The 23391-nt window shown below is 46.0% G+C and overlaps 2 protein-coding genes across 5 annotated transcripts in view; one reads left to right on the top strand and one right to left on the bottom strand.

Annotated features, from left to right (window-relative positions):
* SLC25A1 (solute carrier family 25 member 1) overlaps positions 1–23391 on the top strand; it is a 56257-nt gene that overhangs the window by 12302 nt on the left and 20564 nt on the right. For 2 of the 4 annotated variants that reach the window (XR_014493776.1, XR_014493777.1), the window contains exons 2-9: positions 4472–4579; positions 5271–5370; positions 8021–8159; positions 8302–8386; positions 9123–9227; positions 10362–10477; positions 11472–11545; positions 11700–11878. Coding sequence is in view for 1 of the 4 variants with exons in the window: in XM_083373589.1 (XP_083229715.1) it covers positions 4472–4579; positions 5271–5370; positions 8021–8159; positions 8302–8386; positions 9123–9227; positions 10362–10477; positions 11472–11545; positions 11700–11814 (842 nt within the window). In the remaining 3 variants the exon portion in view is untranslated. Of the gene's footprint in view, positions 1–4471; positions 4580–5270; positions 5371–8020; positions 8160–8301; positions 8387–9122; positions 9228–10361; positions 10478–11471; positions 11546–11699; positions 14391–23391 lie in introns of those variants that run through there. The other 2 variants (XR_014493778.1, XM_083373589.1) reach the window with 2 other exon arrangements.
* The window catches only part of LOC310646743 (tRNA (32-2'-O)-methyltransferase regulator THADA-like), a gene marked incomplete at its 5' end in the record, with an annotated part of 28086 nt that continues 20664 nt past the window's right edge, over positions 15970–23391 (bottom strand). Inside the window, 9 exons of the mRNA XM_083373408.1 lie at positions 15970–16273; positions 17043–17248; positions 17810–18088; positions 18723–18899; positions 20022–20248; positions 20917–21123; positions 21471–21684; positions 22239–22475; positions 22952–23246. Coding sequence (XP_083229534.1) covers positions 16005–16273; positions 17043–17248; positions 17810–18088; positions 18723–18899; positions 20022–20248; positions 20917–21123; positions 21471–21684; positions 22239–22475; positions 22952–23246 — 2111 coding nt within the window. The 3' untranslated portion in view covers positions 15970–16004. The remainder of the gene's footprint in view (positions 16274–17042; positions 17249–17809; positions 18089–18722; positions 18900–20021; positions 20249–20916; positions 21124–21470; positions 21685–22238; positions 22476–22951; positions 23247–23391) is intronic.

Here is a 23391-nt window from a genome sequence, read left to right as displayed (position 1 = left end):
AGCGACTTAACGGCCGTTTTTCACTCTTAGGACCGTTGCAGTATTCCCATGATCAAAATTCAGACGCTTGGCAACTCGCATGTACTTAGGACGGTTGCGGCGTCCCAGGTGCTTGTCATCACCTTTGGTGATCTTCCAACAAGCAAAGTCTGGATTCGCTTAACAACCGTGGCATGGCAGGTGGCAAAATGGGGCAAAACTCACTTCGCAAATGTCTCGCGGAGCAGCGGGAACCTGGGGCTTAATTGTCGTAAGTCGGGGACTACCTTGGCTGCATTTTTTTGTGGGAGCGCCAGCCCTATGGAATCAGCTCTCCCCTGAGCTTCGGATGGCCCAAAATCTCCAATCCTTTCGCCGCGGCCTCAAAACACTCCTTTTCCACCAGGCTGACCTGGACTGACAGGCATTTTAATTAATTTATATTTAGAATTTTTAATTTATTTTTTAGTTTTTAATTTTAATTTATTGCACAGATGATTTTAATTTTATTTTTATCTTGATTTCTGTACTTATTATATGTTTTGTTGTTAGCCGCCCTGAGTCCTTCGGGAGATAGGGCGGGATATAAATCCCATCAATAAATAAATAAATAAATTTTGCATCTGCTCGGAGCATTTGAGGCACCTCCTCCTTCTTCCTGAGGAATCTTGTCTTCTCGGCAATGCAGCCCCAAGAGAGACCCCCCTAATCTTCCGGTGTCAGATTGGTGAAATACGGCATAGATCAAACGCCCAGCTGTCACCTTTCGAGTCACGGGGAGAAAAATTGGCCTTCTATATTTCCTGCTGCTGGAGCCGAGTTATTTTAAGGGGGGGTGTCGTTCGGTTCCTCCCCGCCCCTCGTAAAAAAAACGGGGCCGTTTTCTTTTTCTTCGTCTTTTAAATGTAATTTTATCGAGGAAGAACGTTAGATTGGATTTTTTTTTAAAAAAAAAATAGGAAACGGGAAAGCAAAACGAGATGAAAGCTGGCTGCGAAGGTAGCCAGCGGCAATCTCGTGATCCCAGGACGCCGCCATTGTCATAAGTCCACGGTGGTTTCCAGGTGCCCAAGTTGTAAGTCACTTTTTTCAGGGCGGTTGTAATTTTGAACCGTCCCTACATGAAAGGTTGTGACTAAACTCCATTTAGCAACCATTTTTTTTTTGTCTCCCCTCATCTCATGCCTTGAATTTCTCCAACTTGACCTTTTTCACTCTCTTCCTGCGCGTGGGAAAAAGTTGCTTATCTTGAGTATATAGTTATTTATTTTTTTACATCGTGCCTTTTATTATTTTTACAAGTAACTCAAGGCACTGAACTCATCATCTGGTGATTGACCCAAAGTCACCCAGCTGGCTTTCGTGCCTAAGGGAGTACTAGAACTCACAGTCTCCTGGTGATTGTCCCAGAATCACCCAGCTTGTTTTTCGTGCCTAAAGCAGAACTAGAACTCATCATCTCTTGGGGACTGGCCCAAAGTCACCCAGCTGGCCTTCATGTCCAAGGTGGGACTAGAACTCACTGTCTCCTGGTGATTGACCCAGAGTCACCTAGCTGGATTTCGTGTCTAAAGCAGAACTAAAACTCACCGTCTCCTGGTGATTTTGACCCAAAGTCACCCAGCTGGCTTTCGTGCCCAAGGCAGTACTAGAACTCACAGTCTCCTGGTGATTGTCCCAGAATCACCCTGCTTGTTTTTCGTGCCTAAAGCGGAACTAGAACTCACCATCTCTTGGGGACTGGCCCAAAGTCACCCAGTTGGCTTTTGTGGCTAAGATGGGGCTAGAACTCACCGTCTCCCACTTTCTAACCTGGTGCCCTAACCGCTAGACTTAAATTGGCTCTCGATGTACAGTCTGTGTCCAGAACTTTAAGCTGCCACTTTTTCTAAGTGTGCAGAATTTAGCTTCCCCTCCTTAAACCAGGACAACAAAATTTGAAGTGGCAGCTTTTGTTATGATGTCTCCAGGAAGCCAATCAGGCAAGAATAATCTGCTTTGTTGAAAAGGTCATTTTTCATTCCTGGGGGAGGAAAGAAATCCTTCCCCCCCCCCCCACTTTCACCAGCTACTTTGTCATGGTGAGGTTGCCGCTGTCAGGATCCAGATCTAGTTTCCTTGTAAATCCTCCTTGTGGGTGTTCCCTGGGTTGTGTCTCCGGCCAGCCAATGACACCAACGAGTGTGTGTTTTGTTTGCACAGTCACGCTGAGTTGCAGCTTTGTCAAGATAGCAGGAAGAAAGCTTGTCTCATTGTTGGGCCCAGAATGCGAAATGGGCTCCGGGGTTCCTTTTTAGCTTGATGGAGAAGATCGGAAGGATTTTTGGGGGAGGCAGGCAGCGCACCGAAATGGCTCAAGCCTGCCAACCCTCGGCTTCTGCGGGAAAATAAGTTGCAGAATGGGGTTTTTAGAACATAGAATCATCGGGCTAATCAAGGAGAGAAGCAACCTAAAACTAAGGAGGAATTTCCTGACAATGAGAACAATTTATCAGTGGAAGAGCTTGCCTCCAGAAGCGGTGAATGCTCCAACACTGGAAGTTTTTAAGAAAAGATTGGACAGCCATTTGTCTGAAATAATGTAGGGTTTCCTGCCTGAGCAAGGGGGTGGATTAGATGACCTCCAAGGTCCCTTCCAACTCTGTTATTCTATTCTATTCTATTCTATTCTATTCTATTCTATTCTATTCTATTCTATTCCTTATTTCTATTCTATTCTATTCTGTAGTTCTGTTTTGTAGTTCTATTCTATTCTATTCTATTCTATTCTATTCTATTCTGTACTATTCTATTCTGTACTATTTTGTAGTTCTATTCTGTTTTGTAGTTTTATTCTATTCTATTTTGTAGTTCTGTTCTAGTTTGTAGTTCTATTCTGTAGTTCTAGTTTGTAGTTCTGTTCTGTTCTGTTCTATTCTATTACATTCTATTCCAATCTCTCTTCATTCTATTCTATTCTATTCTATTCTATTCTATTCTATTCTATTCTATTCTATTCTATTCTATTCTATTCTATTCTATTCTATTCTATTCTATTCTATTCTATCCTATCCTATCCTATCCTATCCTATCCTATCCTATCCTATCCTATCCTATTTTGTAGTTCTATTCCCACTCTCACCCCCCCCATTCCATTCCATTCTAATGAGACCATGGAGGTCTTCTAATCCAACCCCTTGCTTGTGCAGGAGACCCTATACCATTTCAGACAAATGGTTGTCCAGTTTTTCCTTGAAAACCTCCAGCGATGGAGCACCCACTACGTCTGGAGGCAAGCCGTTCCACCGATTAATTGTTCTCACTGACAGGAAATTTCTCCTTAGTTCCAGGTTGCTTCTCTCTTCTGAGTTTCCATCCGTTGCTTCTTGTCCTGCCCTCGTCTCTCAGAGCTGCATTGCTTGGAGAGGAGAAGAAGGAGGTGCTTCAAATGCTCCGAGCAGGTGTAAAAGGTGCTTTGGAGAACAGCTTGACTCCCTCTTCTTTGGCGCAGCCTCTGAGATATTGGAAGGCTGCTATCACTTCACCCCTCGTTCTTCTCTTCATTAAACTAGACATACCCAATTCCAGCAACCGTTCTTCCTATGTTTTAGCCTCCAATCCCCCCTGATCATCTTTGTTGCTCTTCTCTGCACTGTTTCCAGAGTCTCAACGTCTTTTTTTTTATATCCTGGTAACCAGAACTGGATGCAGTATTCCAAGTGTGGTCTCGCCACTGCATTGCCTGTAAAATTCAGAATCTAGTTATATTCTGTGATACAAATATTAGGAAAGGATAGTTGCTTTGTACAGACAAAAGTTCTGGGAGAAATTCACCATCCGACAAGCGCTGCTCCCACTAGTGTTCATCTGGACTTATTTTTAGGGCAGTCAGAGCAAAATGCGTGGGTGAAAACATCTGATGGGATCGAATGCATTTCTTTTTTACTTTAAAAATAGCCTTTTTTTGGTGCTCGGGTGTGGTTAGAAGTTTGCTTCTTTGTTTAAGAACGAAAATGCGTCCCTTTCTATATGCGTCCCTTTCTATCTAACTACGGTGACCGTGCTTTTAATAACCAAAGCTGAATTTGCAAGCTTTGCACATTCAAGGATGTCGTTGGCTGTCTGAATCTGCTTCTGGCATTGCTAGTAGGGAAAAGGAAGCGTACACGGTTGACTGCAGTTCATTTGGATGCTGAGGGGCTGGTTGGCTGGCTGGATGCTGTAGGTCGGTGCGTCTGTTGATGGAGGGTGCTAACGTGGCCGATCGTTTTTGCGCTGCTCCAATCGAACTGGTGCTGTTTGGTGTCGGGGTGGATGGAGGTGGTTGTAAGTCGAGAACCACCTGTAAAGAACAATGGATCGCTACGGTGGACGGGTTAGAAAAGTTACGGCCTCGCCTCGACAGGATAAGCTCACGGTAACCGGCGAAAGAAAAGTTGCTGATGTAATTAATATATTTTTCTTTCCCGCGCATCTGCGGATAAATTCATCCTTCTGTCATTTACCTTTCCAGGTGGCCTCGCCGGAGGTATTGAAATCTGTATTACATTCCCCACCGAATACGTGAAAACGCAGCTGCAGCTCGACGAAAAAGCCAACCCGCCACGCTATAAAGGCATCGGTAAGACAGGGCAGTTCCGAGTTTATGTCCATCCACCAAACTGTATTTTGATCCCCCCCCCCAAACAAACAAAAAACAACTCCTAGGAACAAATCCGAAATTGGTGATGGGCAAATCTCTGGGTCAGTCCAGGTCAGCCTGATGGAAGAGAAATGTTTTAAGGCCGCGACGAAAGGACTGGAGATCCGGGGCCATCCGGAGCTCAAGGGGGAGTTGGTTCCACAGGGCCAGCGCTCCCACAGAGAAGGCCCTCCCCCTGGGGGTCGCTAGCCGACATTGTCTAGCCGACGGCACCCTGAGGAGGCCCTCTCTGTGTGAGCGCACCGGGCGATGGGAGGTTGTTCCTGGCAGCAGACGGTCCTGCAAATATCCCGGGCCTAAGCCATGTAGGGCTTTATAGGTAAGAACCAGCACCTTGAATCTCATCTGGAGGGCAACCGGTAGCCAATGCAGCTCATGCAGGAGGGGTGTAATATGGGAGTATCGGGATGCTCCTATCACAACCCGCGCGGCCGCATTCTGCACCAGCTGGAGCCTCCGGGTGGTCTTCAAGGGCAGCCCCATGTAGAGAGCATTGCAGTAATCTATACAATTACATTTAAAGGTTTGTTTCTGTTCTCCGGTTTGGAGTTGGTTGCTTTTTATTAATATGGTTATGTATTTTTTTTTCTATTCTTTTCTTTACGTGCAGTGGATTGCGTTCGAGTGACGGTTCGGGACCATGGGGTCAAAGGGCTTTACCGAGGTCTCAGCTCGTTGGTCTATGGTTCCATACCGAAGGCTGCCGTCAGGTAAACATTACTGGACACACGTTGGGGTGTGTGTGTGTGTGTGTCAGGTGTGACCTGAGGACACAGGTGGGCGATGTGTGCAAAGAGGGTGTAGAACAGACACGTCAAACACAAGGCCCGGGGGCCAGATCCGGCCCGCGAAGTGGTTTCATGCGGCCCACGAAGCCATCCTGGAAACAGTGAGGGAACGGCCCCCACTGCCTTGGCCCTGGCCCAGAGACCCTCCTCCTGCCAGAGACCCTCAGATCTGTCCCACTCCTGCCCAGGCCCCCATAGGCACCCTTGATGCGAACGATGTAGAGCTGGCCACGCCCACCCAGTAGGCCATACGCACTCTAGCCACGCCCACCCAGTAGGCCACGCCCACCCGGCCCCCTGAGGGCAACCGCAAAGCTGATGCGGCCCTCAATGAAATTGAGTTTGACACCCCTGGTGTAGAATCTTTGGAACTGAAAATGTTCCAAGCATGAAAAGTTAACTCCTCTTGCTTCTAGATATGCGTCGGTTCTAGGTTTATCAAGAGTTCTTTCCTAAGGTCATAAAAAGCCAGGTCATAAAAAAGTAGCCATGTTTTGAAATTATAAATGATTGGGATATTTGGAATATGGATGGGAAATTAAAACTGGGGGGGGAAATGCAAAAATAGGATAGCGACTGAATAAATGGATATCGAGTGCAAGTGCAGTTAAGCTATGTTTTGGTTAGAAAAGATATTTTTAACTAGGTTTATCAAGAGTTCTTTCCTAAGGTCATAAAAAGCCAGGTCATAAAAAAGTAGCCATGTTTTGAAATTATAAATGATTGGGATATTTGGAATATGGATGGGAAATTAAAATTGGGGGGGGAAATGCAAAAATAGGATAGCGACTGAATAAATGGATATCGAGTGCAAGTGCAGTTAAGCTATGTTTTGGTTAGAAAAGATATTTTTAACTAGGTTTATCAAGAGTTCTTTCCTAAGGTCATAAAAAGCCAGGCCATAAAAAAGTAGCCATGTTTTGAAATTATAAACGATCGGGATATTTGAAATATGGATGGGAAATTAAAATTGGGGCGGGGGGGAAATGCAAAAATAGGATAGTGACTGAATAAATGGATATCGAGTGCAAGTGCAGTTAAGCTATGTTTTGGTTAGAAAAGATATTTTTAACTAGGTTTATCAAGAGTTCTTTCCTAAGGTCATAAAAAGCCAGGCCATAAAAAAGTAGCCATGTTTTGAAATTATAAATGATCGGGATATTTGGAATATGGATGGGAAATTAAAACTGGGGGGGGGAAATGCAAAAATAGGATAGTGACTGAATAAATGGATATCGAGTGCAAGTGCAGTTAAGCTATGTTTTGGTTAGAAAAGATATTTTTAACTGGTATCGTTGATACTGTTAGAAAACTGTAACCGATGCTGATATTCAACTGTATATTGGTTAACAACAATAAGAATTGTGTTTGCTTTAGTGTGGAAAAATGTTTATTACCGGAAGAAGACAGGATGTATCGGATGGTGTAATATCGGATTTAGTTTGAAGAAGCTTACATGTACTGCGGAATTACTAATGGGCCCAGTCAACACGTCGTCTATTAAGCACTTGTTTGTAAAAAAAAAATAGTAAATCGTTGTGGTTGAATCCGGCAAACCAGGCTTAAGCAAATCTTAACTTTGCTCAGGGATCCGCAATGATTTAATGGCCAAGGTCGAACAAACCGAGATGGGGTGATTCACCTTGAATCTTGGTTTAACAGTGGCTTGTTTTCATTCATTTTTTTTCCTTGCGCAGTCGAACAAATGATAGCTCTTGCTGGCACTCTGTGACTTGCCTCTGTCTTTTACCTCTTTCTCTGCTCAAAGTTCAAACACGCCAGATTTTCTATGTGTACCTGGGGGTGGGGGTCTTTAGAAGGGACAATCAGGTTGTGTAAAGAGGATTTATTTGAATAAAGTCAGGAGGGAAGAGAGCTGGAGATAAGTCAAGAATATTTAGAAATGGGAGATGTTTGGGGTTTGGGTTTTTTTGTGGGGGGGACGGATTTCACGCTTGCATTCTCAAATGGAGAGAGTGGAATTTTGTCCCCAAATTTAAGGGGGGGAAAGACAAAATTTGGCCTCAGATTGTAGTTGGGAGGGAGGCAAATTGGTCCCCATATTCTCAAGTAGTTGGGAATGGAATTCATCCCCCAGATTTTGGAGCGGGGGATGGAATTTGCAAGAAAACAGCCAACTTCAGAGAGCATCAAGGACCCTACAGTCCTCCTCCTCCTCTCCACAAACCCCACTCTCTTCTAGCACTGATGATGTTACCTAGTTGGATCATGAAACGTTTGCAAGAAAACAGCCAACTTCAGAGAGCACCAAGGACCCCACAGTCCTCCTCCTCCTCCTCCTCCTCTCTACAAACCACACGTCCTTCTACCACTGATGATGTTACCTAGTTGGGTCATGAAACATCTGCAAGAAAAACGTGAAGCTCAGAGAGCATCAAGGACCCCACAATTCAGCCCTGAGCTACACACATTCTCTTCTGTCAGTAAAGCGGGGAGGGTCCGTCCGTATTGGCAGAACGATAAATGCACAGGCCCCCGCGCAGGAGTGCTCTTTTATAGAGGACCTCCTTCGTTCTACCCGGGCCCACCGTCCTCTTTTTTCCCTGCCCAGGTTTGGCATGTTTGAGTTCCTGAGCAACCACATGAGAGACGCAGATGGAAAACTGGACAGCACCCGTGGCCTTCTTGCTGGCTTGGGGGCTGGTGTGGCTGAAGCTGTGGTGGTGGTCTGCCCCATGGAAACCATCAAGGTAAAAACCTTTGAAAGAAAGAGGGACATGTATTTGTTGTGGAGAGGAACCTTATGTGCAAATCTGGGGTGCAAAAAATCATCTCAGAGCCTCCTCTGGAGTCACACCTCCTGTTGTCTTCTCTGCTGCGCTTCTTCTGCAGGTGAAGTTCATCCACGACCAATGTTCTCCCAACCCAAAATACCGAGGTTTTTTTCACGGCGTGCGGGAGATCGTTCGGGAGCAAGGTGAGGAACATGGATCCTTGGCAGTGAGACAATATCTTTCTCCTCCTATCTGCAGAATTAGAAATTGGCCAGGGTTTAAGTATCAGTGAAGCTGGGTGGCCTATAGTCTTATTTAGAAGAAGCAATAGACAAAATTCTTCAGAGAACTTCGAGGCATTGTTAACCTTAAAGAATCTTTATTTGAGTAGCATAGCATCGGCACTAATGCAGTCAAAGCCAAAAAATGAATTCCCCTCCCCTTGAGCACATAGTATCAAAGCACAATTCCCTCCTCCAGTTAATAGTCATAAATCATATTCCCCAATTAGCTTGAAATGTAGGCTTCCCCTCCAGTTCTCCAGCCTGCCAATTCCTTATCATCTCTTATTTCAATAACCTTGGTTCTCACACTAGGTTCAGTATTGTTATGTCTAGCTAAACTGTCATGCACATTCCTCCCCCCAGCATTATCTTAATTCAGGGGTAGGCAACCTTGGCTCTTTTATGACTCGTGGACTTCAATTCCCAGAATTCCTGAGCCAACTCAGGAATTCTGGGAGTTGAAGTCCACGAGTCATAAAAGAGCCAAGGTTGCCTACCCCTGATCTATAACTCTAACTCTAAAAGCAAAAGCAAAAGAATAAAATGGCTGCATCTCCCATCTGTTGTCAAGGCGTAAACAACCGATGTTAGCAGCGTTGTCGCAGTCCTTCACTTATGACCACAGTTGAGCCTTCCCCCATCTCCTGTCTTGTAGGGTTGAAAGGAACCTATCAAGGTTTAACTGCCACCGTCCTCAAACAAGGATCGAACCAAGCCATCCGTTTCTTCGTCATGACGGCTCTTAGGAACTGGTACAAAGGTGAGTTACCTCCCTCTTCTAAAAACTCCAAGGTCCCTTCCAACTACTACTACTACTGCTACTTCTTCTTCTTCTTCTTCTTCTTCTTCTTCTTCTTCTTCTTCTTCTTCTTCTTCTTCTTCTTCTTCTTCTTCTTCTTCTTCTTCTTCTTCTTCTTCTTCTTCTCATTATCATTATTATTTCTGCCCCTTTTCCTCTGAGATCCTTCTAATTGGCTCTCTTAAAAGTCCTGAATAATGTACAATTTTAACTTTGGAAAACGTTTTCTGGGGCCAAGCCGTGAATCCAACATGCCCAAACAGGACTTTGGATGTTTGTTTTCCTAAAAGTCAACAACAGCTTTTCTCCTACAGCTGTAGGGAGTTAACGCTTTAGATGGGAATCTGAAAGACCTGTTTAAATCTTTCTCCCTGGGATTGCTGGTCTCAGATAGAGAAGGAGAGAAGAAAATTCTGGAATGGTGTGTAGATCCATTCAGTCCATCTTCACAAAACCTGGGGGGAGAAGAGGCTGTAGAGAGGTTGAATGAAACACCCCCGAAAAGCTGGCGCTAATTGTATTTCTCGAGTAAAGATGTGCTTAATGCCTTTATTCCTTATAGATTGGTCTTTCCTGTGCATAATATGGAATTTTTTTTTGTCTTTCCCGTGCCTAATATGGATTTTTTTTTTGGCTTGTTGACCATGGTAAAATGGTATGTGGGAATGACCTTGGGAGTTTGGAAGAAAAGGCCTGCTTAGGGAACGATCAGATAAGAGAGGATGTAACCCACAGCTCACAATGGGCAGAGAAAGAAACTCAATAAAGGAGAATATTTGTAGCTCAGGGTTGAAATGAGGGCCCTTGGCGCTCTCTGAACTTGGTTGTTTTCTTGCAGATGTTTCATTATCTAAATTAGGTAACATCATCAGCGCTAGAAGGGAGTGGGGTTGTGGAGAGGAGGAGGAGGAGGAGGAGGACCGTGGGGTCCCTGCTGCTCTCTGAGCTTGGTTGTTGGCTTGCAGATGTTTTATTACCCAAACTAGGTAACATCAGCAGTGCTACTGCCTTAGTAGCCCTTCCTTCCTTCCTTCCTTCCTTCCTTCCTTCCTTCCTTCCTTCCTTCCTTCCTTATCCATGTTTATTTCCTTTCAGGGGACAATCCCAACAAAGAGATTAACCCACTTGTGACGGGATTATTTGGGGCGCTCGCTGGGGCTGCCAGCGTCTTTGGTAACACCCCCTTAGATGTTGTGAAGACGAGAATGCAGGTAGGCTGGGCTTTTAGCGACTGTTAGCTATGGGTTCCCAATCTGGTGGCTCACGGCGTGAATTTTAGGACTGAGCCGGTCTTCCAGGGATCTGTGTCTTTGACTAGGTCCCACCGTGGGGAGAAGGTCCAAGTCCAAACATCTTTTGATTAGCTAAGCTGTTTTTCAGCAAACGTGAGCCTTTTGCCTAGTTTGGAATGCACGAATTAGAGAGACCCTTGCTGAATTCTTGTTTCCATTCTTGTTTCGTTCATTTGAAACGGAAAGCATAGAGCCATAGGGCTGGAAACGACCTCAGAGGTCTTCTAGTCCAACCCTTCCCTCGAGGCAGGAGACCTTGTTGCATCTTGGACAAGTGTCCAGTCTTTTCTCCCTCCAGCGACGGAGCGCCCACAACTTCAGGAGGCAAGCTGTTCCACTGATTAATTGTTCTCACTGTCAGGAAATTTCTCACTTACTTCCTGCATAATGGGTAGGCTAAGAAGCTCAGAAGGGACCCTCCATAGTTTCTCAGGCTGTAAAGCAGATGGTTATGGTGTGTGGGAAAGACTTTGGGAGACTGGGCAAAAAGATGCTTCCAAGGGAAGGGTCAGATAAGGGACCACTTACCCCGCAGCTGAACAACGGGTGAGGCAAGAGTCTTAGAAGAGACCTGCCAGGCTGTAAAGGAGGCAGTGCGAGATTTGTACATTCAGACTTGCAAGATTCTGTTAACGTAGCCTTACAGCAAAGTAGAATTAGTTCACCCGGTCATATTTCTTGTCAGCTCTAGCTGGGAAGGCTGTCAGCAAAGGGTGTGTGTGTGTGTGTGTGGTTGACTTGTTCAACTAAATCAGTTGTGGTTCTCATTGAATTTAAACCAGAATCGGAAACGAAAGGGGCGTGATCCGCTTGAGCCCAAGCGAAGTAAGTTGTCAGGTTGTGTAGTGCTCCACTTCCTCTTGCTATGGCTAAGCCAGCCTCCCCCTTTCTTCTCCCGTTTTTCTCGTTCCAGGGTCTTGAAGCGCACAAGTACAAGAGCACCTTGAATTGCGCCTACCAAATTATGAAATACGAAGGGCTTCTAGCGTGAGTTTGGCACGGCTTGGAAAGATGAAAGGGTGGGGGAGGATGTGTCACGGTTCGTTGGGATCCTTACCTCTCCGAGGGCGTGCAAACCACAATCCACCTGGCTTTTCTTGGGTTGCCGGTTGATCTACCTCTGGTTCCTCTTCCTGTGTAGGTTTTACAAGGGGACAATTCCTCGCCTGGGAAGGGTCTGCTTAGACGTAGCCATTGTGTTCATCATCTACGACGAAGTGGTCAAGCTACTCAACAAAGTCTGGAAAACGGACTGAGAGCTCACCGCCGTGAGCCGGGTGGTCCTCTGCCCACCCCATCAGGCAACAGCTGGGAAAAAAGGTGTGACCAACTGCAGAAAACATTTGAAAGGGTGGCGTGCTTCTTCATTCTTTTTTTCTTCTCACTGGGCGCGGTGCACGGGTGCAAAGAGGACACGATTCCAGTCCCCAGATCACTGTCACGTTTTGTGATAACTTATTTATCGGAGCGAACTGCGGATGGATCTTCTCTCTGTAGGTTTCATTGCAGTAGTCAATTGTGTGAGACCACAACTGGGAGGTCAGCAGGACAGGGTCATGGAAATGAATCCATGGGTCACTGTCAAGGAATTTTCTTCTGGTAGAGGGTCAGAGAACGGCCAGTTGGGTGGGGTTAGGGTGGTTTTCCTTGGTGCTCTTGAAAATACACATTCTTATTGGCTTTCTCACTTGTTCACTCTTAGAAGACAAGTTCAAGACACAAAGTCCTTCCTTTTCCAAAAAAAACAGATTGAGGATGGTGCAGAGAGCTGGGATGGGGGTGTGCGTGTGTGTTTGTGTAAGTGCTGATTTGTTTTTCTAGTGCCATTCTTATTTGATGCTGTTCCACCAAAGACCACTTTGGAAAGACAGTGGTGGAACATAAAGAGGTCTTCTTCAGCAATAAAAAGGATCTCAAGCTGACTTAAGGTGATGCACAAAGTGGTCTAAAGGATCTTTCCCAACCTGATGCTTCCCAGGTCCATAGAACCAATGGCTGGATCTGCAAGGATTTCTGGGTTTTGTGGTCCAACACTCTTTCGGGGCATTAGGTTGGGGAAGACAATATCCCGAGACTTACGGAAGACTCCATAAAAAGTATCTCCACCCAAAGGAGATGGATGTGGTCCATATCTTTCTTTGCATCCCACTGCTCTGGTGGCATCCATTCACTTCTGGGCTTCAAGTAACCAAAACACTGAACACATTCCGGAAATTATCCTTTTCCTGGTTTTCTTTTGGCAACTTGCAGTTCTTCATGATCAAGTCCACCTCTCTAAGCCCCTGGGACCTCCTAGGCGTCTGGCATAGACAGGTCTCTCCAGAGCAGGATAAACATTCCCCATGTAGGCCTTCTCCTAGATCAGGGATAGGCAACCTTGGCTCTTTTATGACTCGTGGACTTAAACTCCCAGAATTCCTGAGCCAGCCAACTCCAATTCTGGGAGTTGAAGTCCACGAGTCATAAAAGAGCCAAGGTTGTCCACCCCTGTCCTAGATCCATTCACATAACCCAAATGCAGGCAAGATAGTAGTGACCACTGATCTTCTACAATGGAGATGCTAAGCCTTGGCAAGTAGGATCAGCTCATCTGGAAATTGCAGTCTTCTTCTCTTCCCCCCCCCCAACCTTTGGATTTTACGTGCCTCCCCGCCCTTTGTGCTTGTCACTTTGGGTTTTATGTTCAGTTGAATGTATTGTGTGTGTGTGTGTGTGTGTTTAATATATATCGGGGACTTCTTTTTCCCTTGGTCTTTATCTGGAACCTACAAGGACGTTCCCTTCACGTTGGCTGGACAGAACCTGCCTTACTGTGCCCATTGACTCATTCCGTAGACTTGATGGATCTGCGTTCTTCATGTTCTGGGTGAAAGGGAGCCATTGACAACGATTCTTCTTCTCCTTGGGACATCTGGTGGAGAGAAGACCTCCCCATTCTTCCTTTTCAAAGGGTTTTTTTTTTGTTCTCCTTAGACACTGCCTTAGTTTGAGAACCAGACATCCTTGTACAAGGATCTGGCAAAGGCGACACTGGTTGACCGATTCTTGTACTGTATTAAGAAGGGGAAGGCAGCCCCTTTGTCTCTTCTGCCCTGGTGCCAAGTCGGGACATTTCCACTAGTCAGTGCCAAAGTTGTTGTTGGCTTTTTTTTTTTTTGCATCTTGTGTCTCTTTCATTCTCGGGGATGGTCTTCTCCTCACCTGCTTCCCATAATTATAACCTGCCTGCTGCTGTAGGTGAGCTAAATACAACCTGTGCTTTGTGGTGGGGGTTAGAGGATGGACAAAAGTCAAGGCACATCCGGTTGGCTGGTGCTGATGGACTCAGCTGGTCCAGAAGAATTTGGGTGCCAGAGACACTCGGAGGTAGCACTAAGGGAGAACTCGCATTTGTGGTCCAGATGGAAATTATAACCGATCCTTCATTTCTCCTTTTCTGAATGTCAATGTAAATGAACTTCCCTTCCTGTGAGCTGTTAATTCTCGAAATTCCTTCTTACACTGTCTATATCAGGGGTGTCCAACCTTAACAAATTTTGAAGACTTGAGGACCAGAATTCCTCAGCCAGCCATGCTGGGAGTTGAAGCCCACAGGTCTTAAAAATGGCCAAGGTTGGACAACCCTGATCGGTAGGATAAAATTAATGCAGAGGTGGCCAAGGTAGGGGATTGTTGCTTGCGTTTTTACAGGATCCGGTGTTTCTTAGATGGGGGATTGAAATGAAATGTTTTAAAAGGTTTCGCTGCGTGCCCTGGCAGCCTAAGACTAGCCTGGTTTTGGAATTCCTCAGCTCTCTGGCACGGATGCCGACAATAAAAACCAACGTTGCCTGCTTATTAAGTCACTTGTCTCTTGGCTTCATTTAAACCACGCCAGTTTTTGAATTTTGATCATCTCAGACAAATGGTTGTCCAATCTCTTTTTTTAAAAAAACCTCCAGTGATGGAGCACCCACAAGTTCTGGAGGCGAGCCATTCCACTGGTTGATTGTTCTGACTGTCTAGAAAATTCCTCCTTACTTCTAGGCTGGGTGTCTCCTTGATTAGTTTCCATCCATTGTTTCTTGAGAAGAGGAGGATGGCCAATAATAAGGTGGAAAGACTCAGCTACAGTACAAAGTTGGTTGGTGCACCATTGGAAGAGCTGAAGGACCAGACCAGGGACACGGAGAAAATCTCTGCGATCCCTAAGTCAACGACAACAACTTGATGGATCACCTCTGGAGGTTGACGGTCTTCCATATCTGGATATTTTTGGGGGGGAGAAAAAAAGGCTAGATGGCTAGCTCACGAACGCCTTGATTGCTTTTTCTGCATATTATGGAGGGTTGGGTTCCATGATTGTTTTTTTCATTTAAAAAAAATCCTAGCTACCTCTGTCAGCAGTAACAAAAGCCAGTTTAAAAATAAAGCTGTTATCTCCTTCAAATCAATCAGCTCAGCGAGAGAACACAGGCTAAGAGCAAATGGAAAATTATTCAAGGCGACGTAGACTCCACAGCAGGGCTAAAGTGCTGTTTGTTTGTTCCGGCGGGCAAGCTTAATTTTTTTTTTGCTATTTATTTAGTTGACAGTATGGTTTCTCTCAAAAGAACTCTTTCCCCCCAGGAGTGAGTCAGACCTGATTTTGAGACCATCTTTGCCGCGGTCATTAAGCAAATCCCCCCTGCTTCGATGGGGGTGGGTGGGTTTTGGACTAGATCAGGGGTAGGCAACCTTGGCTCTTTTATGACTCGTGGACTTCAACTCCCAGAATTCCTGAGCCAGCATGAGAGAACTATGGCCCCCTCATGACTCGTGGACTTCAAGTCCCAGAATTCCTGAGCCAGCATGGGGGAACTATGACCCCTTCATGACTTGTGGACTTCAACTCCCAGAATTCCTGAGCCAGCATGAGAGAACTATGACCCCTTCATGACTTGTGGACTTCAACGCCCAGAATTCCTGAGCCAGCATGAGAGAACTATGGCCCCCTCATGACTCATGGACTTCAACTCCCAGAATTCCTGAGCCAGCCACGCTGAGGGGAAAGGGAGAGGTTTCCAAGCTGTGCCATGCTGGCTCAGGAATTCTGGGAGTTGAAGTCCACGAGTCATAAAAGAGCCAAGGTTGCCTACTCCTGGACTAGAATAGAATAACAGAGTTATTCTCTGTTATTCTCCGACTTGGGTTATTCGATTCTAAATTTTAATCCTACGACCACGGAGACGTGGTCATAACTGCAAGGACTAGTCGAAAGTCACTTTCGCAGGGCTATGTGAACTTTGAACGGTCATTAAATGAGGACTACCATTTGTCCAGAACGGTGTAAGGTCTCCTGCCTGAGCAGGGGGTTGGGCTAGAAGACCTCCAAGGTCCCTTCCGACTGTTGTTCTGCTATTCCTATAAGGAATGGATTATATCCATTACTTTTTTTAAAAAAAGTTTTATTAAAAGTCCTTTAGGCTTAACTAGTTTCCTGCGGTCCTGCTTGCTGCTGTTCCGTCTTAAGCGTAATAGCTATTCCACGCTGACGGAGCAGGTCCTGTAAGGACTGGATGGTGCAACTCAGCTCCTGGGAAGAGACGCTGATTCCTGGGATCCAGTTGGTCTGCTTCTCAGTTTCCAAGATCTTCAGGACGTGGACCACAAGGATGGCTTTAACCAGCAGCGCCGTGATAGCAGAATGTACTTTAGGACAGGACAGGGCTTTAAGATGCAGGCAAGGCATGTCCTCTGAAACACACAAACAGAATAGAATTCTTTAGTGGCCAGGTGTAATTGGACACACAAGGAATTTGTCTCCGGCTTGTGATGAGATCCAGAAAGTTTAGGTCAGCAGAGAGGCCACTATCTTGACCAGGTCTTTGCACGCCACGGATAAACTGGGTCAGTTCAAGGTCCCTGGCTGTGTTTGCTCAACACACTAAACCAGGGGTCTTTAAACGTTTGATGACTTGTGGACTTCAAATCCCAGAATTCCTCAGCCAGCGTGCCAGGCTGAGAAATTCTGGGAGTTGAAGTCCACAAGTCATAAAAGAGCCACCTTTGAAGACTCCTGCGCTAAACCTTGGCCAGATAACCAGGACACCTTTAAAAAAAAAGTTTACTTATATCCTGCCTTTATTATTTTTTTACAAATAAGGTGGTGAATGTAGCCAACACCTTCATCCTGTTTTCCCCACAGCAGCAACCCTGTGAGGTGAAAGAGAAGTACTGATCCAAAATCCTTCAGACAGCTTTTCTGCCCAAGGTGGAACTAGAACTCACGTTCTGATTAGTGATTGGCCCAAAGTCACCCAGCCAGCTTTCATGCGTAAGGCAGGACTATAACTCACCGTCTCCTGGTTTCTGGCCTGATGCTTCTTTAATCATAGACCAAATTGGCGCTCTGATTTCACAGCCTTCCAATCCCTTCCAAACTGGGCCCTTGTTTTACCCACTTTGGGAGTGCGGTTCTTAAGCTGTTGAACGCACCCTGGTCTTGAAGCCGTGTCCAACCCACCTTGACTCCACCACTGTCTACAGAATTGCACGGTGGAGATGATTCCAGCTCCTGTGGCTTCTAGCCAGGATTGCACTGAATCCCAAAGTTTTTGAGAAGTGGACGCCTTGTCAACCAGCTGGAGTAGAAAGGGTAATAACATCTGGGAGAAGACTGCTGGCTCGGTGTAAACGTTGGGTTCGTCCTCTTTGTAGAGACTGATCGCTCTGGAAAGAGAACAATGACATTCACCTAAAATCTGAACCATAAACAGTTCGCCACACTTTAGCTTAACGTGTTGTGTGAACTCAGCCCACATGGATTAATGAGGAGACGTGTTGGGCAAACAAAGCCTGAGAGAGAGAGAGGTTGACCTCATAATGAATGAATCGATCTGCAGCAACATCTCCCAACCCGGAGCCTGTTAGACTCCCAATTCCCATAATTCCGCAGAGACCCCGATTTTGATCATCTCACATGATCTCAAGGGCACCAGGATCGGAGGAAAGCTTGACTGCAGCGCTCTAATTAGGACTTCCCAATTAAAGCCTTGTAATGGAACCAGGTTTGAGCTGACGTTTGATCTGCTTCAAAGCCCGGAGCAGAGGGATCGGTCGGGATTCAATGACTCAACTAGTTAGACCCAACAACCTACCATTGGCCGTTGGTTGGCTCTAGCAGATCCCAGTGCTCCTAACTGGAGTTGGGGATGTACCCATTTGGCTGGCGTCGCACTTGGTCCAAAAAGAGTCCCTGCCTTGGTTGCCTAGGTTCCTTTCTTTGCTTACCCCTGGCTTACCAGCTCCATCAAGGTTTCACTCAGGTCTACCATGGGGAGATGGTGCATCAGTGATGCAAAAGTGGAAGGATGGTCTCCAAAGTTTTTGAGCAGGAACTGCAGCAGACTGAACAGAGCCTTGGAGCTCTGGAGCTGGAAGCAACTGTGATGAGGTTGAACCTGCTGGATGGTCGACGGGCTCTGCACCAAAGAGCTGACGAAGGAAGCAGCTTCACGACGCACATGTTGGTCTTCGTCTTGGAGCAGATGAATTGCCGCCTCAATCAGCCTGAAGAAGGGGTGAGAAGGAAAGAAATTCAGATGAGTTTTGGGGTGTTGGTGGGCAAGGAAGAGAGGTGAACGTGAACCCCATAATCCCAGTGTTGTTCAAGAGGAAAAAAATAGTGGTGGCAAGGAAGAACGTTGAGGTGAAGTTGAAGATGGGATGAGGTACCTTTAAATGAAGGACATCATAATAAGGTTGAGCTGTGGAGGTGAAAAACCTCAAAACCATGGGAGAATACTTAATTTCTCTAGTGAATCTTGGCAATTTCCCTCTTTCCTTTTCATATTTTGTCTTCCATTTTATTTCCTTCCTGACTTTGATACCGCTGCAATAAGCTCACTGAATTGCAAGGCGGAGGGAGGTGACGCTCCCATTACTAGAAAAGATACACTATACAGGTTGGCAGATTTTAATCCCGCCCCTCTAGTTCTTACTTAGTTACCCATAATGCCCCCAAAACATTTGCAAGTCGGAGCATTGGGGAAATGATCCAGTCTCCCAATTCTGGTGGGACAATTCGGGGGAAAAGTGGCAGAATTGCAATTGGTTATATACTGGTTGCAGATTTTTTGGGGGGGGCAGCAACTGTTCTGAAGTGCTGGGTGTGAGCGCTGGTGCTGTTTGCAAAAGGACATACCGCAGAACCTGGGAACGAAGAAGCAGGTTAGACGTTTTCCGGACTCTCCAAATCCATGCCGGGCCACCCATTTTGATGGCTTTGGCTGCAGCCATCCTGAGCAACTGGTCTGACAGGGAATCGCTCCACCGCTCTATCGTTGCAATCCAGCATTCCCACAAAGGGTCACCTTCGGGGCTGTCCCAAAAGAGAAGACAGTTACACTGCAAGAATGGCTGCGGATCTGCTTCTTTGGAATCCCACCCGATCCTCTTTTTAGTTATAGGAAGGTGAAGTGGCTCTTGTGTCAGATTCAAGTCCCGATGATCCCTTAGACCAGGGGTAGGCAACCTCGGCTCTTTTATGACTCATGGACTTCAACTCCCAGAATTCCTGAGTCAGCATAGCTGACTCATGAAGTCCATGAGTCATAAAAGAGCCGAGGTTGCCTACCCCTGCCTTAGACCATTAGTGTTCCTCAACCTTGGCGAGGTTAAGATGCGTGGACTTCAACTCCCAGAATTGCCTGGGAAGACTCCATTGGAGAAGAACATAGGTGGAGCCTGGATGGTGTCAATGAAGCCCTGCCCAATGTTTATGGGCATTGCATATAAAGCTCTCTCGTTATCACGGTTTTATCGGGTTAAAAAAAATATTGAAATAGTGACTGTGATAGGATGATCGAAGCAAATCTTGGATTGTGTTACCCTAGACCCCGGTTTGGATGTTTTTGACCACACCTAATGGGACAACCCTGCTTGCAAGAAATTTTAGAACATAGAATAATAGAGTTGGAAGGGACCTTGGAGGTCTTCTAGTCCAAACCCCTGCTCAAGCAGGAGACCCAGTGGTGGGATTCAAGCCGGTCGCACCAGTTTGTCAGAACCGGTAGCTAATTTTTTGTTGCCCAGGCCCAGAATGGACTTCCGGAAGCAGCATCCACAAAGAGAACCGGTTGTTTTCATATTTGAATCCCACCACTGAGGAGACCCTATGCCATTTCAGACAAAGGGCTACCCAGTCTCTTCTTAAAAACCTCCAGTGATGGAGCAACCACAACGTCTGGTGGCAAGTCGTTCCACTGATTAGTTGTTCTCACTGCCAGGGAATTTCTCTTTAGTTCTTGGATCTCTCCTTGATAAATTTCCACCCATTACTTGCTGTCCTCACTACAGGTGCTTTGAAGAGTAGGTTGACCCCCTCAAGTACTAGAGGTCTACTGTCACACCACCCCTAGTCCTTCTCTTTGTTAGACTAGACATACCTAGTTCCTTCAATTGTTGATCACTTGTTGGTTCTTGACCTCAAGCTACTACTTACTGTTGACTCAGGAACAATGTGGCCGCACAGAGTGCACGATCGCGGAGTCCTGGACCTTCGTGGTCACTCTCTACCACAGAGAACAGGATTTCACCACACTCCGAAGCTAATTTCTCTGGAAAAGGCTGTCTTTGAGCAAGGTTGTCAAACAGGTAGAGAAAAACTTGTAAGTACAGCTTCAGGACTGTGGGGTCTCCTGTGTTTCTCAGGACCTCCTTGAATTTTTCCTAAGGCAAAGAAAGGAAAATATATTTTGTGTGCAAAATAAATTCCCATGTAACAGAATTGAGAATATAAAGTGCTTCTCAAAGGGGAAAGAGAAAGAATGATCTTCTTCGTTTTTATGTATCATGCTAAGCCATGGTTTGTTGAAAGACCTGGTTGACCTTTCATACTACCCTATGGCTTGCAAGCCACAATACTAGGTTCACACATAACATCAAACCCTAAATTAAATTGATCACATGATGGCAATGTGGGACCCGATCCATTATGAATGTGGCCCTTTTGACTCCTGGAATTTTAAAGGAACCTTGATCAAACTGGTCAACACTGGAACCAGAAGGTCTTCTGGAGAACTTCTGACTAATTCCTAACACAGGGGTCTTCAAAGTTGGCAACTTTAAGACTTGTGGACTTCAACTCCCGGAATTCCTCAGCCAGCTAAGGCTGGCTGGAGAATTCTGGGAGTTGAGGTTCAGGAGTCTTAAAGTTGCCAACTTTGAAGACCCCTGCCCTAACATTTGCAGATGTCAGTTTGACCCATTAGTCTTTTGCAGTCCTCTCTACATTTTCTTAGATGACTTCAGGACCTCAGCATTTTGCAGAACATGTATGGTTGAGATACAACATCTCTGATTCCATGTGTCCCTTCTCGGATAAAACCAGATCTCACCATGAATATCAACTGCAGTTCCTCGTTAGACTTCAGACCTCTCCTTTCTTCGTTGTCCCACAACCAAGTTAGAACAGCGGCTTGCACGTCAGGATTTCCCTTTTGCAGAAGCAAGCTAAGATCCTCGATTCTTTCAGGAGATTCCTGTCTTGTGGCCTCGTAGCAGAGGAAGTTGATAGCCCATTGGCAGAAGATGGAAGAACCAAGCTGGAGGAGGATCAAAAAAAAAAAAGCCATTGGTCCGACGTCCGTGTCTTTTTTTCACAAGGTGATAACCCATCTTCAGCCATTGCTTTACTCCCAAGTTTCTTCTGAACCCACCTTCTTCAACCTGTAACCTTCATCCCCCTCATTCACACTGAGTAAGCTGGTTGGGGAGGATGGGAGTTGCGGTCCCACACTCCTCAGGAATGAAGAAGCACATTGAGAGTATTTTCCGTCCCACCTTATTTATTTATATATTTTTTGGATTAAAGGCATGGCATTTTAGCAAAAGCAGGGACGTTTGTTTTTGGTGCATTGTGTTGGCTCTCAGCCCTGACAATTGTGGATACCTGGACAGGAGAGAAACCAGGTTTAGGACTGGCCAGACTCCTGTACAGCAGCTCCCAGACCTGCTGCACAAAACTTGAAGCACAGCTTCCCAGCAGCAAGCACAAAACTTGAAGGTAAATGGCACGGATTAACGGACACTGTTGTGTGTCCATCAGCATCCAGATGTGGCTTTCCATCCTACAGGCAATGGACCGCAGCAACTCGGGATGCAGCCTGAAAAGCAGATGTTGAAACATCAGGTCATCAGCTTAGTAGGGTAAACTGGGTCTTGCAAAATAAAAATGTTTCCTGCAAATTGAGAAAAAAAATATCAAAGGTTTTAGCGGCATGCCCCGATATTTATTTGTTGACAGCAGTAGAATTCTCTTTAGAAATGATGTAGACAAAAAGTTTGCATCCGTTTAGTGACCGTTCAAAGTTACAACGGCACCAGAGAAGGGGATTTGTGACCGTTTTTCCCACTTACGACCATTGAGTCATGGTCACGGAGATCAAAATTCAAATGCTGGTCAGCTGACTCATACTTATGACGACTGAAGTCACGCGATCCTCTTGTGACAAGCAAAGTCAATGTGGAAGCCAGACTCATTTCACAACCTGCTGTTTAAGTTAACAAAGTGCCGCGATTCGCTTACCAACTGGGTCACAAAAGGTCGTGCGATGGGGCAAACCCAATCAAGTGTCTCTTTTAGTGACAGAAATCAGGGGCTCCGTTGTGGTCAAGGGCTACCCGTCACCTATTTTTGCACTGCTGGAAAGAAACGTACCGATTCGTGCCCAAAGCTTGATTCAACACAGCCTGGATCTGCAGCAGGCATCCGTGCAGTGCATTGTGGGACAGAGCGGCCTCTGGCTGCGGAATTCTGGACGCCAACCGCAAGAGGATCTTTCCATAGTCCGTCACCGGGATGAAAGGCACCAAAGCTTTGGCTGCCATCACCCGAACGGCATAAATGGGGTTTCCTGACAGCTGGATCAGGGGTTCCAGGAAGCAGGTCAGAGTGCTGGAGAAAATAAAACGAGCAATAGAGGAGGAGAATTATGTCATAGTTTAATGAAGAGAAGGACCAGGGGGGACACGATAGCAGGGTTCCAATATCTCAGGGGCTGCCCCAAAGAAGAGGGGGTCAAGCTGTTCTCCAAAGCGCCTGAAGGCAGGACAAGAAGCAACAGGTGGAAACTAATCAAGGAGAGAAGCAACCTGGAAGGTAAAGGAGGACTGTGGGGTCCTTGGTGCTCTCTGAGCTTGGTTGTTCTCTTCCAGATGTTACATTACCCAAACTAGGTAACGTCACCAGGGCTATTGATGTTAGCTAGCCAGTGCTATTGTTGAGATGGTTCTCCTGCACAATGAATGGCTTTAATCTCAACAGTCTTCATAGTTTTTCCAAATTTAGATGACTCTCAATGAGTCCACCTTGGGGATGTCATCTGGATTTTGAGGTCCCACCAGACAGTCTTCCACCACTTCTCAACTCACCTGTCCTGGGTGTCTCTGCTAGGCTGCAACTTGGCCAGAAAAGTGAGGACACCATACAGGGAAGGACAGAGGTGGAATTTCCCTCTTCTTGGTCCTTCGGATACGGACCTTTCCACAGCTAGGGTCAGCTCTCCAAGTAGGATGCTTCTCAAATGAACGTGTCGGCCAAAAAGAGCTTCAGGGCTTACCCCATCCTTGACACGGCCATCATCCGGACTCCATTTCTGCCCGAGAATGCGAACGGTCAAGGCACCTGGAGGGAAAGCAAGATAGGAAGTTAGAAAGAACTGTATTCAAAAAAAAAACCCCAAAAACAAATGGAACTGCCTGCACACCCTTTTCTGGTGCCTAGGATGTGAGCCCAGCAGTTCAATAATATTTGAGATTTCCTAGAAGAATAAACCAAGAATCTGGATTGAGGTCATCCTGGCAATCAAACA

The sequence above is a fragment of the Vipera ursinii genome, assembly GCF_947247035.1.
Source record: "Vipera ursinii genome assembly, chromosome: 14".
NCBI classification, from domain to species: Eukaryota; Metazoa; Chordata; class Lepidosauria; order Squamata; family Viperidae; genus Vipera; species Vipera ursinii.
The sequence above is the reverse complement of the archived record's forward strand: the minus strand, read 5'-3'. Positions and strand labels throughout refer to the sequence as shown.